This window comes from Electrophorus electricus, chromosome 3 (assembly GCF_013358815.1).
Source record: "Electrophorus electricus isolate fEleEle1 chromosome 3, fEleEle1.pri, whole genome shotgun sequence".
Classification (NCBI taxonomy): domain Eukaryota; kingdom Metazoa; phylum Chordata; class Actinopteri; order Gymnotiformes; family Gymnotidae; genus Electrophorus; species Electrophorus electricus.
This window is the reverse complement of record NC_049537.1, coordinates 25,161,578-25,178,814: the sequence shown is the minus strand read 5'-3', so window position 1 is coordinate 25,178,814 and position 17,237 is coordinate 25,161,578. Positions and strand designations below refer to the sequence as shown.

At 36.5% G+C, this 17,237-nt stretch overlaps 3 protein-coding genes across 6 annotated transcripts; 1 reads left to right on the top strand and 2 right to left on the bottom strand.

The window, feature by feature from the left end:
- Positions 1–15: 15 nt before the first annotated feature.
- On the bottom strand, positions 16–4,443 carry LOC113591780 (sterile alpha motif domain-containing protein 15). Its single transcript, XM_027032463.2, has 5 exons — positions 4,328–4,443; positions 4,099–4,141; positions 2,210–2,362; positions 1,259–1,357; positions 16–349 (listed from the first exon to the last, which is right to left on the bottom strand). The coding sequence occupies exons 3-5, from the start codon at positions 2,303–2,305 to the stop codon at positions 179–181; spliced, it is 366 nt and encodes a 121-aa protein (XP_026888264.2). The 5' UTR covers positions 2,306–2,362; positions 4,099–4,141; positions 4,328–4,443; the 3' UTR covers positions 16–178.
- Positions 3,698–10,743, top strand: entpd5b (ectonucleoside triphosphate diphosphohydrolase 5b). 4 transcript variants are annotated; one of them, XM_027031176.2, is made up of 14 exons: positions 3,698–3,869; positions 5,517–5,778; positions 6,000–6,079; positions 6,659–6,802; positions 6,982–7,057; positions 7,523–7,558; positions 7,813–7,901; positions 8,014–8,093; positions 8,229–8,290; positions 8,405–8,506; positions 8,609–8,752; positions 8,983–9,039; positions 9,184–9,299; positions 9,716–10,743. In XM_027031176.2, exons 2-14 carry the CDS (start codon positions 5,541–5,543, stop codon positions 9,812–9,814), a joined length of 1,323 nt encoding a protein of 440 aa, XP_026886977.2. In that variant the 5' UTR covers positions 3,698–3,869; positions 5,517–5,540; the 3' UTR covers positions 9,815–10,743. The 4 variants fall into 4 exon arrangements, with proteins under 4 accessions (XP_026886977.2, XP_026886899.2, XP_026887122.1 ...); XM_027031098.2 differs by lacking the exon at positions 3,698–3,869 and adding an exon at positions 4,101–4,242 and having other exon boundaries at positions 9,716–10,742; XM_027031321.2 differs by lacking the exon at positions 3,698–3,869 and adding an exon at positions 4,101–4,242 and having other exon boundaries at positions 5,630–5,778; positions 9,716–10,741.
- A 5-nt stretch (positions 10,744–10,748) lies between these two features.
- Positions 10,749–15,132, bottom strand: znf410 (zinc finger protein 410). Its single transcript, XM_027031420.2, has 12 exons — positions 15,044–15,132; positions 14,242–14,332; positions 14,094–14,145; positions 13,842–13,974; positions 13,500–13,670; positions 12,567–12,758; positions 12,240–12,399; positions 11,958–12,139; positions 11,676–11,765; positions 11,281–11,400; positions 10,967–11,086; positions 10,749–10,866 (listed from the first exon to the last, which is right to left on the bottom strand). Exons 3-12 carry the CDS (start codon positions 14,124–14,126, stop codon positions 10,766–10,768), a joined length of 1,302 nt encoding a protein of 433 aa, XP_026887221.2. The 5' UTR covers positions 14,127–14,145; positions 14,242–14,332; positions 15,044–15,132; the 3' UTR covers positions 10,749–10,765.
- Between the last annotated feature and the right edge of the window lie 2,105 nt (positions 15,133–17,237).

Here is a 17,237-nt window from a genome sequence, read left to right as displayed (position 1 = left end):
AAAGGATGAAGACACTGACCTTTAAGAACTTTATTATACATCAGTGGATTAAGAGCATTTACAGCTGTACTGCAATAATGATGCATTGCTGAAAATATCTCTCACACACACACACACAGAGAGAGAGAGCACGAGAAAATTATTTTATCTCTTTATTCTTTTATTCATCCACACTTGTTTACTTGTGGTTGTTGATGAACTGAGTATAGGTGAAGGAATCTGCCTTTTCCAAAGTCCTGCTCTTCAGCTTCAGAAACATCCCCATATCATCACATGGAGGGTCTGCAATACTCCGACTCCACAGAGGCTCAGAGATGCCCAGCAGCTCTCGGACATGTGCCGAGACAGCCTACAGAAGAAACACTGGGTGCAAGCATCTCATTTACATTTACGGTATTTAGCAGACACTCCTGTACAGAGCAACCTTCTTTGTTGTCTCCATGGAAGAAATTCTTGTGCTAGGAAATTGGCCAGAGTCTAAAGATACTATTAAGACAGAATTCTGTCAGACAAAATACGCAAAAGTAAAACACATTCAAGTAACATATTTAAAAGTATACATGTAAATAAGCAAGTGATCAGCCAAGTGCATTAAAGTGGCTAGGAATTATTCAAGTGCTTCTTGAAGAGGTGGGAATAGGTAGGTAATCTACTGTACTGATAGGTAGTGGCTGTTCATTCTACCCTGTGGGTGCTATCACAGAAAAGAGTTAAAACATGTCTTTCATGTCTCTTAAGGGATGGTGGTTCAAGATGAGCTGTAACTGAGGCACAAAGGATGCGAGAAATGCAGTTGTAATTAATGAAATTAAAGTTTAAAGATACCACAGCTATGATTATCTATACAGTTCTGTGATCATTAAACAAATTTAAATGTTTAAATGAATCAAAACACCACCATAAGTCACTGCTGTTGTTTTAAGACTTTCCAAAAATCCTAGTCCACCTATGGTTTATCAAAATATGACAAATGTGGTAGGTATTCAATTCATATGCCATGAATAAGTCAAAGAAGAAAAGCTCATCTTATATTTCCAAATGTTCACATGCAAGTAACAGTACTGGCAGACAACAAAAGGGAAAAAAGCTAATCGACACTATATTTAGCCTTGCATACACAACCCTTAAATAATGTTTTCTTGTATTTCCATACCCTGGATGTCATACCTAACTTGTACAACATATAAAACAATGTGGAGAAGGTAAATCAATATGATCAACAGTAGAATAGCTCACAGCTCATGCCTTGTATCCATACCTTCATATATTCAAAGTCAGTGATTCCTAATCGTGGTAAATAATTGCAGTTTACAAAAACCAGCTTCTTGCCTGTGATGAAATTCTCAGTGAAACATTCCTGTAAGCAATTTACACATGCATGCGTACAAATGCACATACGCACGCGCACACACACACACACACACACACACACACACACACACACACACAAGAATATTCGGAATTGTAGTAAAAAAGTAGATTTTTTTTTTTCGTATATAAACTGGTTCATCCTCCTACTAATTCAGAAGCACTTTGCTTGCACAGCTGATGAAGAACCTCTGTCCAAAACCTTGTTTCTCTGGAAACCTTCCTTCACTATCACCAATTTTGAATATCTCTACTTCTTTTACTACAATAAACAATATGGCAAACAATCAATATGTCATATTTTAAAAAGAGGTTTCTCATTCTGTATCAAGATGACAAGAAACATAACACTTCTTTGTCACCATCTATAGTAATGTTTCAGTGTTTTAAGTTGGCGTGGAAGGAACAGATATTGCTGATGGGGATGAAAGAGTTTCTTTCCCACATGATGCTAGCAATGCATAAATGGACAGTGATGACAACGCATTATTAAAAAGCTGTCCAGACTATATCTGGAGGGAGAAGGCTCTAGCCCTTTTCTATTAATGGTGTTCTATAGTAGCAAATGCTATATATTAAGACAGAAATAGGTTCTTTTATTTATTTTTAACATGCAATCAAGTCAAAAGAATCAGGAAAGGCCAACTAGTTTGTAAGATATAACCAGCATCATTGACAGTTTTAACCTACGGAACATTCTTTAGTTAAATTTTAGGAGATTCAACCTAGCTAACTAGTTAGGTTAGCTAGCCTACTAAACTTAGACAGAAGTTATTCTGTACCGCGTATCCAATTTAACAATACAACAGGAGGTCTAATCATTGGCTACAAAATAACTTACCGTGTACTGGGGATAGCCAAGAGATTCTATCCATTTCGCTACATCCTGGCAAGTCCATCTAAGGAACGCCATTTTTTGCAGTATGTGTGTTGCCATAGGAACATGTCAACCAACAAAAGGTGCTTTCCTCAGGTAGTTCAGGTTGGCCAAAACCTTTGGGCGGTGAGAGAATCCAGTAGGAAATGCACATCCCGTTTGGTGAAGAATTTGGATTATTTCAAAAGCAGAGAAAAGACAAATCCAATAAATATACCTCTGTTATTCTTGCTCAGAGCAACACGATTTGAATAACGTTTTCAGTTTAAAATGATGTGCCATTGTAATCAACCGCTGGGTAAATTCTGCAATTTGTGTGCATATATTTTCGCTTCTGGTTTTCTGGAGGTCAGCCATAAGACACAAAATTGCACGCATTTTTTCTTAGCTCGAATGTGCCGATCGTACTGGCTGCATCAGTATTTTTCTATATTTTGATTTTGTAGGCGACCCCCATTATCAATATTATATCCACCGTGTTACATATTTATTTAACTAGCCATAGGCTAATTAACTAAACATGGAGATATTCCAAGTTTGAACTTCAAAGCCAACAAGTAGTATATTTTTACCAGGATTCTAAAAATGTGATTATACAAAGGTGAAAACCAAAGATGAAAGATGACGGGCAGCTAGGCAGCTCATAAATATTAACATAGAAATGCGAAAGTACAACGGAGCTCAGCTCGAGGCCCTGCGCCAAACCATCGTCCTCTGACAAGTTTTTTTTCCCCCTCTCTCACGAGCTGCCATTCACAGAATATTTTTTGTTTATGTCACCATTCTCTGAATCCTTAAGAGAAAATCCCACTGCTGCTGGAACCATGACTGAAGACAGTTAAACACCCCCCCCCCCCCCCCCTTCTAAACATTAATGTCTGGTCGAAAACAATAAACTTCATATGTAGTTGTAAATGTTTTTAGTAGCTGAAGCCACGTGATTTGTTGTTCCTAAAGGTCGGCAATGTCAGCTGTTTTTGTTAACCTGCAGATGTGTGCTAGTCTACCTCATCGGTAGAACCTATCTAGTTAAAAAGTGATGTGCAGAACCTTCCACAGTAATAAAACCATTAGTTCTGCAAAAACGCTAAGAGTCTTGAAATAGCATTCAGAATTAATGTCATGTTCTTTGAAACACATTTCCCCATTTGTTTCACTTCATGTAGCCCCAGGAGCATAATTCTACAGAATTCTACTGGATTTACTCAACGACGGCTGCTAGCTTTTAATATTTATTTGTTTAAACGTTTAAAAAATAATGGTTTACATTAATAAAAAAGGACTAACCATTCGCAGTAGAAATCTGGTCTGCATACTTGTACTGGTAAATAAAAAATTAAATTAACTTCTGTAGTTAGTGCCTTGAACAAATGGGTGCAAGGAGGCTGGCTCACGAAACGCAATAACCACGTGATTAAAAGCCGGTCACGCTCGTATAACGTCTATGTACACTGCACGAGCTTCGTTTGCCCTCATCGTTTTCTTATTTTAGTGTATCCACTAAGGTAACCGTGGCTAAGCGTTAGCCGAACGAAAAACAATTATTTCCATTTTATAACCGGAATGGCTTGGACTTGAGCGTTAACGTAAACAGGAATTTGGATTTTCCTAGCTGTATTGCACTGTAGGTACATAGTTGGAGCTATATAGAAAGCTTGGAAGACATTAGCATTAAGTTAACCTTTAACTTGTACTAGCTAGCTAGCCTACACTCTGCATTTGGCTAACCTTACCAGTAGGACGAACTAGCTAACATGCTTTGCTAAGTGTTATGATATACGTACATACATAGCTAGCTAACTAGCTAGCGAGCAAGGTAATTCACAAACCAAACACGATGATTAAGGACTTACCCGACAATTTTGGCAGATTGACAAGATAGCTAGTTAGTTGATTCTTCATTTTAGCATGATAGAAGACCCAGGAGGCGTGAGAGGCAAAGCCAAGAGAATAGAAAAAAATAGTTATCACCTGCCACGTCATTGATTTTCTGAAAGGTAAATACACAAAACTATGGTATTCTATGTATCTTGGGTTTAGGTAGCTATTTCTTCATGAAAATAGTACTCAATGAACCCCCACCTTGTTTGCATAAGAAGTAACTCCACGAACTATAAGCAAATATAAAACGCGTCCAAACAGCACAAACATGCCCCCATGTACGCTGCATTATGTTGCATTTCCTTCTTTTGAGCAAAGTGGCGGCATAAGTTGTTAAAAAAAAAAAAAGCGTTATACCAGGCTTGGGTACTGCTTGGGTAAAATGCTGCTACAGCAATATTAAGTTTCTTTGTATTTAGTTTATACTAAACTGTACTCATCACTAATAACCATTCAGTGACCCTTAATTAGCCACTTCATAACTTAGTTACATACTTTTCACTCTATGGAAACTATTCTAAGATACAGTACAACTGTCCTGAGACAAATATCACTGGCGTTTGCTAAATGTTAAGTCAAAAATAACTAAAATAAATCGTTTTATGTGTACCAAAATTATGATCTTTTATATGGGTATATTTGTCCTTGATTATATGTAATCAGTGTAACTATGTAGCCTATATGTAGTATGTATGTAATATATATATATTTGCACATGCTGAAAATATTGTATTTTAGTAATAAGTGATTGCAAAGTAATTGTTAATGTTAAGTGCTTTCCCCCTAATTAAAAGTTCTAAAAGATACTAGCAAATTAGAAGTTTCCATATAGATGCCAGCACTTTAAATTGCTAGCAGTTGGTGATATGTGTAACTATTGCATTTTATTTTCACTACCTATTATTTATTGTATGATCTCTAAAAATAATGTCCAAATGTAGGTTGGTGAAAATTTGGAGCATTCTTTAAATAAATAGAAATGTGTGGTAAACTTAAGGGAATCTCCTAAAGGTACCTTTGGGATGGATAACCTTGTTATATTAAGCACCTCTGCAGTATTTTAATTGGTCAATAAGTTAGATAGGTAAAGCTTTTCTTTTTACAAAAGTCTGAATTCCTCAGATTTGTAGACCTGGTGTTTGACTTGTTAGTTTTTATAGTAGCCAGCATTTTAAAATATGAGAGCCAAAATGTATCAAATCAATTGCAGTAAAAACATAATGTTAACAAGTTAAATTGTTTATTTATTACATGGATATTTAAGAGGTTATAATTCTGTCCCCCTACTGCATGACATATTTGACAGTGTGCCTTTGTGTTTGTGTATTATTTTGTTAGCAGAGCTAGACCATGTGTCTGACAACTCTTTGTTTTCTAAAAACATCCACAGGAGTAATTAGATAGCTTGTGCTGCATGGCTACAGTGAGGATGTGTCCTGTGCTGCCTATGCTGTTTTTATGGATTCTGGTAAGGGATTCAGGGGCCCATCGTTATGTGGACAGTGGCCTGGATTTTGCAGCAAGCTTCGGAAGCATTTCTTCCTCGGTTACCTGCCCTGCCAATGCCAGCCGGATTTTCTATGGAATCATGTTTGATGCTGGGAGTACTGGCACACGTATACATGTCTACACCTTCATACAGAAAGACCGAGGTAAGGGTTTATGCCCAACTGCTTATTTTTTCCAATGTGGCTCCTAATGCTAGTATCTGAAAGATCATAAGGCTCAATGATCTCATGCACTGTAATTGCATTGCACTGTAATGTAATCTCATGCACTGTAGACAGTTGTGCACAGACAGTATGTGTAGTTATATACTGTATGATTTCCTGTTGGTTTGTTGTGATTTTCTTTGTTTATGTTTGCATTCTAGAAGGATTACCCATTTTGGACAATGAAATGTTTGATTCTGTGAAGCCTGGTTTATCTGCTTATGCTGACATGCCTGAATATGTGAGTTAGTTTCTGTTAATATAAATCTCCCATATACACTGATCAGCCACAACATTAAAACACTGACATGTGAAGTGAATAACATTGATTATATATGTGTGTGTATGTATATATGTTTATATGTTTATTTATATATATATATATATATATATATATATATATATATATATAAACATATATATATAAACATATATACATACACACACATATATAATCAGAGAGAGAGAGGGAGAGTGTGTATGTATGTATATATATATATATATATATATATATATATATATATATATATATATATATATATATATACATATATGTATATATGTATGTATGTATATATGTATGTATGTATATATAATATAGAGGGGGAGAGCATGCGCGCGTGTGTGTGCGTGTATATATATATATATGTGTGTGTGTGTATATGTATGTATATATGTGTGTGTGTATGTATGTATGTGTATATATAGAGGGAGGGAGAGTGTGTCTGTGTGTGTGTGTGAGAGAGAGAGAGATTTTGGCAGGGGGTGTCCAAAACCTCACCAGTAAGGTGTGTGCTGAAGTGTATATGTCTAATTCAAGGCTGGGCACATGGTACGGCAGTTGCTAAAGATTGCCAAGAACACAGTGCCTCGTGTGGTGTGGAAACAAACCCCATTAGTGTTGAAGGCAACAGCAGGACTGAGACTGCTGCCACCAGCCAAAGCTCATGCTCTACTAGAGGAGGTTAGAAACCTATAACCGGTGTTATGATGATGTGTTGCACCATGGACCAGAAGTAACATCTAATTCCAGTATATACAAAGTATTTGAAGGAATGTCGATAAAAGTTTATATATACTGACCTTGAGTATATGTAGTGAGTGCATTGTTCTCCAAAGGGCTCAATATGCTCTTTCCTTTAGGTTCAAAATGTGTTTGATGAATCTCCGTTTTATGTACCTGCTGATAGCGTAAGCATATTGAGCGGAACAAATGAAGGTATGTCTACTGGCCCATACAGATTAGGCACTTTAAATATGTGCTGAAGGTGGCTGATTATAAGAGTGCTGTCAGCAAAACAAACTTGGAACAAGGTTAGCTTTAAACAGACCAAGATACTATCCAGTTAAGACATGAAAACAAACGAACTGGTCCTGTGAGTGTTTCCATATGAAGACTTATAAGCATCAGAAGGGACATGTCATAGATAAGTGTGGATTACCTAAATTGTGGTGTAGGTTGGTTTTGTTTCTTGTTTTTTTGGACTGCAGTTTGACAAGTTTGGTTTGTGTCATTAGGGGCCTAACTAATAATAGCGTCATTATGTGATGTGAAATAATAAGTTGTGGTTTTTGAAGCCAAATTAAAAACTTGTTCTGACTTGCATAAACATGTTAAGACTTATAAAGCAAATTAGGTCATAAATTCTAAATGACCACTATAAATCTTTCTTATTTTTTATAGGGATCTTGGCCTGGGTGACATTAAACTTTCTGACAGGTGATTCTGAATCTAGTTGTCACTGAGATGTCATTGAGAAAACATTCATTTTTATTAATTCTGAAAGCGCATACTGCACAAATATAAAATGATTCAATCTTTGCTCCTATGTTTGTATCAAAATGCTAAATTACTGTTGGCACTATATTTTATTTCTTTTTTCTTGCTGTCTTTTATCTTTACTGACTGGGCTGTCACTGTTGAAAAAACACCATACAATGTTAAATTAATAGCTTTTAAAAATGTACTTGTAGGCCATCTTTACCCCAAGACAAAAAAGACTGTAGGAATTTTAGATTTAGGTGGAGGTTCAACTCAAATCACCTTCCTTCCCAAGTCAAAAGTAGGTGTATATTGGTCTTTTTTGCATGGACTTCTAAATCCAGAGTCTGTCAGGCATTTGTCGGTTATTGCTTAAAAACAGTGTATTTATCATCATGCTCAATTTTTTGCAGAAAACAATTGAGAGAGTTCCAGCTGATTATATAGCAAGGTTTGATGTATTTAACACAACTTATGAGCTTTACACACACAGGTAATTGGAATAAATATTGTCTTGTTTTTTTTTTGTTGTTTTTTTTTTTAAAACATTTAAAACAAAAATTTGCATGCTAAAAATTTAAGAGAAAATGTAGCATATTTCACATGGCATTTTTCCATCTATTTCCAGTTCCCTTGGGCATGGAATCAAAGCAGCTCGTCTTGCTGCTATGGGTGCTCTAACCTCAGAAGGTACAACATTTGCATTTCTTTGCAACTAAATATGTCGGCCCATAAATACATCAGAATTAGGCGTTCAGCCTTTGTCATTAAGGTCAAATTTCAGGTCTTGTAGTCTTGTTTCAGGTTTGGAACGGAAAGCTTTTAAAACCTTCTGCCTGCCTAAACAATACAAAGGAGAATTTAGCTTTGGAGGGTTCACATACAAAGTCAATGGAATCTCAGATGGTAGGATGCATTAATCAGAAAGCAAGATTCATTATATAATCATTAACACATTTAATGTTCTCACTTTACCAGTGTCATTTTGACTTCCCATGCCATTATCAGGTAACACTGGGTACAAGATCTGTTACCAGGAGATGCTGAAGGTTGTGAAAGGAATTATCCAGCAGCCATATGAGCTGAAAGACAGCTCTGTCTTCTATGCCTTCTCTTACTATTTTGATCATGCTGTTGAAGCAAACCTCATTGGTGAGAGTTACTTAGACTATAATAGAGCTGTATAGGAACATATCATATCATATCAAAAATAAAATTAGTTGAATATATATTGTATTATCCTAGTTATAAACATCTTGAAAGTAACTTCAAGCAGTGTGCATAGGACTACCTTTTTAATCACTTCTTGTCCATTTATTGCTCATGTCTGAGTCATAAGTCAGAACTGGCACTGAGACTTGCTGAAACTTTCTTTTTTACAGATGAAGCACAAGGAGGAACTCTGCAGGTTCTAGATTTCAAGAAAAAAGCCAAAGAGGGTAAGGAACTTAGCTTTCGCTCTTTATGCTCAGGTTGATGTGGTCTGGGATTGCTAAATCTGGCTAATTACACAATTCACAATTACACAATTGAGGCCTTTGAAAAATATTACGCAATGACAAAAATTATGCGTTCGTTTACAGTGTGCAACAGAATGTCCCTATATAATCCAGACTTCCCCTTCCTCTGTATGGATCTTGCATACATAACCTGTCTACTGAAGGATGGCTATGGCTTCCAGGAAAATGCAGCCCTTGAGGTATGGCTTTGGCAGCTACACTCTAGCTGTGTCCAGGTGCAGCTTTTGGCTGATTAAAAAATACAGTATATTAAAGGCCAAGATGGAGTAGGAGTAATCACATCAATTTCAGTTCACTAAATTAAAAATTAGTTCTTCAGATTAAAGTACACATGCTTGTGTTTTTATATGGTAAAGGTAGCATCCTATGGCAGTGTCTTCTTACGATGAGTTCTTTATTACGATACATTCTATTGCAATTGCATGATTTTGTGCTTGACTTTATGCATGTTAGCAAATGTATCTGAAACACCTGAACTCTAATAAGGAGAAAAAGAAAGGGAAAAGTTTTTAAAATATACATTTAAAGTATAATGAGTTTTCAGTATAGCATACTTTAATATATATGTTGGTATCTTGCACTTTTCTTCTCATAGTTGACCAAGAAGGTGAACAACGTAGAAGCCAGCTGGGCACTGGGGGCCGCTATCAGTTACTTAGAACACATCACACAGAACACATACTTTCCCCTCTGAGGGAACGTAAAGCTGTTCCAGCTCTTGACAGACTTCCTTAAGTTACTTTTGTAGCAATAGCCCCCCCAGTATTTTTTGTTAGCTGTATCAGCTATACAGATACCGTTTTGCTTTTTGGTATGCATAAACAAACAGGTAATAGTACATTATAAAAATGTAAGCAATACAACAAGCAATTATACATAATAGGGAAGAAGACATGATGAAGTTATTGCATAACATTTGTTGAACACATCTGATTCATGTCTAGGCAAACATGAAAGCAGAACTCAGAACAAGTTTGATAGATTTTGACTACACTACATTTATCACTACACATCAAACATCAATTCTGTTCTTTGTCATACCTTTTGTATCTGTTCCAACTGATCCAAAATAAATAATAAACAAAAAATCTGGAGAATTAAAAAAAATGTATTATATCTATGTCAGAGCTGTGTTAGAGAATGTTGACATTTTATTCATCATATACCTTGCATCTGAAACTTTGTCCACCACTCATAACTCTGTCCAGAAATATTCCTTGCCTTTTTTAGTCACAATCTATTTTTTGGATACTGAAACCTAATTTCATTTCAAGTCATTCAATGGATGTGTCACACTAAACACATTGGCTAAGTTCACACATTTATATTTCATACATATTTCTTTAATTGAAAATGATCAACTGTCTTCAATACACAATGCCAGTTTTGTTTTAAATGTGAATTTGCCTTTGGTTAAAATTTTTTTAAAAAAATTCAGATTGACCTTGAGATGTTTAGTACCTCATATGCATTTGTAACAAATAGTGGTTGGTTGCTTTATAGAAATATTTATAAATGTTATATGAAAGTTATTAAACTGAGTCTACCAAATTCTTGCACTTTCTCCTAACCATTAGATAATGGCATGAAAAAAAATGGTAACACATGCAATTTTTTATTTTAATTACTTTATTTACAAAGACTACTATAGCAATGCCACAACATCCTCCCCATAAGCATGACTTCCAGTTGTCATGGTGACCAAGTCATGAGGTGGAGAGAGTACCACTACTGGGTCTGCAGGACCTGAGGACATAAATACATAAAAACAAAATATAACTACAAAAGAATAGTGTGTATATATCAGTTGTATTATCGGATTGTCTGAAGCAGGCAGACAGTTTACCTTGTCCCCTCAGCATTGCATGATGAAGACTAACAGGCTCCACAACTGTTGTCATAGTTACCATGGAGTCACTGGTAGCACCATCAGCCTCCAGCAAACTGCTGTGAGTCAGTGCCTCTCCTGCCAATCATAAACAATCACTAAATCTGACGAAGTGAGAGGTCCTCTAGCCTAACATTTTTCCTCCATTTCCTCTTCTTTATGATACACTGAAGTGAGTGACTAATGTGTAGCGTCACAATAGCTTGTAATTGTTGTGGATAATACTACAGATTGACAGTAATATAATTTGCCATAAAGTGATATCTTGTTACCCGTTTCCCTGCTATCAGAGCTGAGAACATCCTCTCCATGTCGTTTCCTCATGTGAACATTCCTGCTACCACTCTGAGAAAAGGTCTTCCCACATATAGAGCACTGATGAGGCTTCTCCCCTGACAATACAAGACAATGGCATTAAGCATGCTGATATCCAGCTTAAGATCTGATCAATTTCAAGCTTTTTATTCTCCCTTTCAATAACCTGATACTTTCCAGTGGTATGACATATATTTGTTTGGGTGTAAAAATATGAATCACCACTTTTAAAAAATGCATTTTCTAAAGTAGTACCGTCTGCTAAATTTCACTGAGCTTAAATAAGTATAATGGCTCATGTTCCAAAACCATTTATAACTTAACTCTGTACATGGGGAATACTCTTACTCACCAGAGTGCACGAGCATGTGTTTGCGAAGACTAGAGTACTCTGCAAAAGATCGTCCACAGCTGTCTACTTCACAAAGAAAGGGCTTCTCACCTAACACACAGAAAAACGACAAGCTTCCATTACAGGATGAGTAGCAAGTAAAGATAAACTAGCTGGAAGCATTGCTAAATTGGAATAAATTAATGGAATCTAAGTTTCATGAATTTTAGAAAGCTTTTCTGATCTATTGAGTGCATGTCTACAATGGATTGATTCACTGCTAACTATAGCTTGAAAGCCTACCAGTATGGATGCGTTTATGGTTCTTCAGGTTACCAGCAGTGGTAAACTTCTTGCCACAGTTCTTCTCATTACAGATAAAGGGCTTTTCCCCATTATGTGTCCTCATGTGCACCTGCAGTCTCTGTAGAACATAAAAGCTCTTCCCACAGCCTTCAGCTCCACAACGGAATGTACGGTCGTTCCTGAGACATACAAACACACATTACTATACATGCAGAATGCCATCGAGTTAAAGCTTAGTTCTAGTCAAATACTGTAGGCTACACCGTTTTCTCAGTTTACCTGTGTGTTTTTAGGTGGTATTTTAGATGAGCAGGCCAGGTAAATGTCCTATGACAGTTCTCATAAGGACACCTCAGAATCTTCTCTGCTGATGCACGACTGTTTCGTGACAGTGCCTCCTTTTTTGGACCCTCTGACTGGTAGCTATGGATATGGTCACCTAGATAATGACAGTGCGGAGCATTGTGATTGTTTGGGCTATACAACAGTATTGTGATCCTACTGTTTCTGTACAATAGTGTTTCTAAGTTATAAAATACAGCAAAAATCACTGTACAGTAGTGATACTCTGAATTTAAAAAGCTGAGACAAGATAATGAACATTACTGTTGCTACTAGCCCTGGCGTCCTTAGCCAGCTGGGCCCGCGTGGCAGCTATCAGGCTATCATGGGCCAGCTCCTGCACCCGCAGGTACCATGGGGCACTTCCGTCTGCACACTCCCCTGCTGAGATCTCCTCCTCTGCCTCATCCACATCATCCTGTACGAACACCAGGGGTTCTGCTGAGGGCGCCAGCCCTTCAAAAAGAGAGACACGACATGGCCAAACATGCTGAGAACATTCAGTTGGGGGGTGGGGGGTGCTTACACTATATCATAAAATAACCCCAAACTTATAATTCAGACACCACCTCTCATCACCAGGTCTGACCTAAAGGTAAACCAGATAGAAAGGTCAGATCAGCAGCACTGAATCAACAAGCCCCAATGTCTTGACTGACTGAATAACATGCAAATTCTGAAATATATCCCAAACCTTTGTAAACTGCTATACAAATAAAGTAAATAAAATCTGATAGATTTTATTAAAAAATGAAGACATCCATAAGACATTACATTTTTTGGGGGGCGGAAGAATTTACATAATAGAAGTGCAAATCTCATGCGCTCTGGCTATGAGAGGTACAAGAAGCATTGAAGGTTTTTCACTAGGCAAATATGTTGTGTGTTGGCTACACCTGATCTGTCCTATTTTAGGTGAAGGTTTATGGCTATGCTGCACCAATGTATAGTCATTTTGTCCTTTAACCCTAATTACACACTATATTTTTAGAAGATAACTCAAGAATTAAATATTTTTAAAGGGACTAAAAGCATCATCAGGTGTGTTGTACAGTGACTTTAATTTATTTTACCACAAAGGAAAATGTTTCTTTAAAAGACAAATTCCACATTATTAAATTGCTACCACCATTGCTACTCCAGTTTCCAAACTCATGTGAACAAGCGTAGTCATATTGAAAACAGACGGAATCTTACCTTTGGCAAGGTTGAGGAGGACATATGAGGTGCTGTCTGGTTGGTGGAGGTCTTGGAGGATTGCAGGTGGAGTTTGTGTTGGGGAATGAGGCTGGAGCTGCACTACCAGGGGGCTGCGCTCTGGAGCAAACTCTGACAGTGATGGGGATGCAGCATGGCTAAGAGCACTCTCTTGAGATAGGGATTCAAGAAAGCATTTGATGAGAACATGATGCACAAAAGCGAGTGGGTACAAATTTAAAGTGCAAGATCTGAGAAATTACACAACTACACAGCCAGCTCAAATTGAGACATCTAGAGCAAGTGTTTTGATGATTAACTGGGACTAGAATGCAAAATTACCTGGAAGGTCTAGCTGGCTGCATATGGAGTTCTCTGAAGAGGCAAGGAGAGGTAAACACTGTGTTTTGGGGTCTTGTTCCTCCAGACCCTGGCCCAAGGGTATGGAGGCGTTCTGCACAAACTCAACCAGCAGCTTCACAAAGGGATAAGCCAGATGCAGAAACAACATAAAACATGCGTTGCTAACCCCATACTGACAGTACATTAACTGTTTCATTTTTAATCGAAAACAATGCGCTAAGCGGCGAATACCTCAGGTTTGGAGTCAAGCTCATCAGAAAGCATGGATTCAGAGTTGTATGATCTACGGTAAAGAAGACAGCAAATTAAAATTTATGTTGTGTATCAGGGCTAGAATTATCTTATTTAAAGGTGATCGAAAGAGCACTATGATAGATACCACGATGACATGGACACGTGACGACTTGGTCAGAAATAGAAGATACTGGCCATTACTGCTGTCAAAAAATTTGGGCAAGATGTCCAAAAGCCTAAACAAGGAAAAATATTAAGTATTGAGAGACTTTTAAAAATCGCCCATAATCACGAACAAACATTCCGGGAGCTAACTGATGTTATTCCAAAGAGAAGACATTAACTTGTTGTTCCAAAGAGAAGACACTAACTCTACCACTCAATTTGTCATAGAAAATTAACTACAAACAACTTGCATTCCACGTTGAGTTTACATGTTTTAGGCAAATGACAGGCGTGAGATTTTATACTGGAAAAAAATCCATAATCATCGACTCGGACCGAAATCGTTAGGGCATATCCCACGACCTCTGATATACACCTAGCGGTTAGCTAACTGCAGTAGCTCGCTAGCTAGCTAGAGGAAATACGGAACGTGTAAAGTAGTCGTCGACCATCAATGCTAGCTAGTTTATTTGACAATCTAAACCTGACCATACTGTGTTCAAAATGCATTTGCTCGTCACTAGTGTAGCTAGCGTTGGCTATCAAAATCCTTAGCTAAACGTTTCCAGCGGTTTGTGCCACTGCAACAACCCAGCTAAACTATGTTAGCTAGCCTACCGATTCATTTAACCTGGCTTGTTGGCTGGCTGGATACTGAATCGCTAACCTAGCAATCACACACTACCTAATGCTGTTGCGGGTTACATTTCAGTAACACTATTTTCATATGATCGCCATTAATATTTCACATTCCGTTTAATATAGCCATAATGAAATCTTACCCCCATCTCCGCTGTTTTGTCAAAAGAAAAATAACATCGCAAACAAAAAGCTGAGCACTAGTGTACTTCCGGGTTGCAATTGAAGGAAACGAAAGTCGCTTGAAAGACGTCAGTATATAAGGACGGACCTGGTTAAAGTTCCTCGGCGTGACAAACAAAAGACAAGACAAACCGGGATTGTCATTTGCTATGAAATGCATGAATATACAGCGGTTTTATTTATTGATTTTGTTTTCATGAACTGACTTTACGTTACAAATATCGCAATAATAATAATAATAATAATAATAATAATAATAATAATAATAAAGGTTGCTTAAAATATCTGTTATTATTGGGAGAGCTTACAGTCCTGTTTGGTTTCTCAACATTCTGTTCACATTCACTCTCAATGTATGCATAACAGGGAACGTCAAATAGAGAAATAACACATTATTATAAACCCATTACAGTAAACCATAGACCTGTCATAAATGATAAGCTGATAATACAAATTCTTGAACTGTTATATTTAATGAAACATTATAATAAAATGTATCCGTGCTAGTTTAAAATAAGATGCACTGTGAAGGGGAGCTAGGTATGTATTTTTGACTTTCCTGAAAAGACAAAATCCACAGATATCAATTTAATAGAATCTTCTTAAGACTCAGCCATTTATTGTGACAAAAAGCTCAAACTAAGCTATATTGCCAAATAAAAAAGACAAATCAAATGCCCATGGCCAGGTGTGGTTTTGAAAGGCCATGTACCATGTTACTTGAAACAAGAAAATGTGAAAAGATGTTATGGCTTTATGATCCCCCCCAAACTGGGTTATGGTAAATAATATATAGTCTACTGCAACAAAAATAAATAGACTGTGGAAACAAATGTTTTTGACTTTAAAATATTAAATGATGTTAATTTATCCTTTATTGATTCATTATAATAGCCATTTCATCATTATCATCAAATGAAAGCCCCAAACCAGTGTGCAAAAACTTTGTTTCATTAATTTTTCACTGCACTAATTAATTTTCTTCTGCCATTTTAGATCAGGATAACTTTTTTTTTAAATAAGTAATCTTAAATGTATAAGAGGACCTTTTAAATGAAGGCCCAAGAATAACACTGAGTACATATTTAACTGGAAACCTTTTTGCTTGATTGCTTTTATTTAATCTTGATTATTTATGGCAAGGAACAAACATTTTCATATTAGTTTACTATGTAAGCCATTTTTAAATAATCTGTAAAAAGTGCACAAAAACAAGTGAAAGGCAAACATAGCACTGATACATTAGCATTTCATTTTCCTTGACCCAGGCTATTTTTGTTGTTGTTTTGCTACTAAAATACTACTCCTGATTGCTGTTTGCACTGCAAGTCCACAGATCCTATGACACAGACATGGAAGACTATAGAAGCAGGGAATATCTGCATCAGTATTACATGAATATGAAATAACAAAAATGTTGCTTTAGGAATGGAAAAAAACATGATTGCTAGTAAATAACAGGTAATTCTGAAAATAATAAATAATACACATCTCATTAAATGAATAATAAAAAGAAATGGCTGCCCACATTTCCTATCTTTGTTTGCACAGTTTGTTATGGACAAACTACTACAAAACAGCAATGATAAACAGTAAAACAATGTATATCTAAAAAATTACATTTGAAGCCAGGATATATGCATAGATGTGAATTCTCAGAGGCCATTTAACTTTAAAAATAACAAGAACATTTCACTATTAACCAAAAATCCACAAACAAAGACCAACTATTCCACTATGGTGCTAACTCTTAAATCAACATAAGATAACTCCCTAGTTTCTATTTTGTAACTGATTAAGCCATGCTTTGATGATATTTAGGTACACTAAATATCAAAAAGGTAGTAGAACACTACATTCACATAGAACATTGCATGTTTTAAAGTTAACCTGTCAACTGGATGTGCTGAGCAGACACTAACAAACTACTTTTTAAGATGATGGGCTTTTTGTAAATTAAAATTTAACCTCTTTAGAAAGGACATTGAGTAAATTAGCTAAACAATCGTTAATCCCAGAGCAGATGCCATAGGACATTCCGACAAAGCAAATATATCATCAAAGCAAAATGATGTTACCTTTATTGTGAAAGGAAGGCCATAACTCTTAAAACGTTTTTAAAAGTAATAAAACAGCAACCGCAAGACAATGTCA

Coding starts and splice junctions, on each gene's coding strand:
- LOC113591780 (XM_027032463.2), bottom strand. CDS start 2,305: ATGGCAACACACATACTGCAAAAAATGGCGTTCCTTAGATGGACTTGC. Junction 1,358..2,209: donor TTGGCTATCCCCAGTACACG/GTAAGTTATTTT, acceptor AATTGCTTACAG/GAATGTTTCACTGAGAATTT. Junction 350..1,258: donor CTGACTTTGAATATATGAAG/GTATGGATACAA, acceptor TTTCTTCTGTAG/GCTGTCTCGGCACATGTCCG.
- entpd5b (XM_027031176.2), top strand. CDS start 5,541: ATGGCTACAGTGAGGATGTGTCCTGTGCTGCCTATGCTGTTTTTATGG. Junction 6,803..6,981: donor CTCATGCTCTACTAGAGGAG/GTTAGAAACCTA, acceptor TCTTTCCTTTAG/GTTCAAAATGTGTTTGATGA. Junction 8,507..8,608: donor AGTCAATGGAATCTCAGATG/GTAGGATGCATT, acceptor TGCCATTATCAG/GTAACACTGGGTACAAGATC.
- znf410 (XM_027031420.2), bottom strand. CDS start 14,126: ATGCTTTCTGATGAGCTTGACTCCAAACCTGAG. Junction 13,975..14,093: donor AGCTTGACTCCAAACCTGAG/GTATTCGCCGCT, acceptor CCCTTTGTGAAG/CTGCTGGTTGAGTTTGTGCA. Junction 11,087..11,280: donor CTCTGATAGCAGGGAAACGG/GTAACAAGATAT, acceptor TATGATTGGCAG/GAGAGGCACTGACTCACAGC.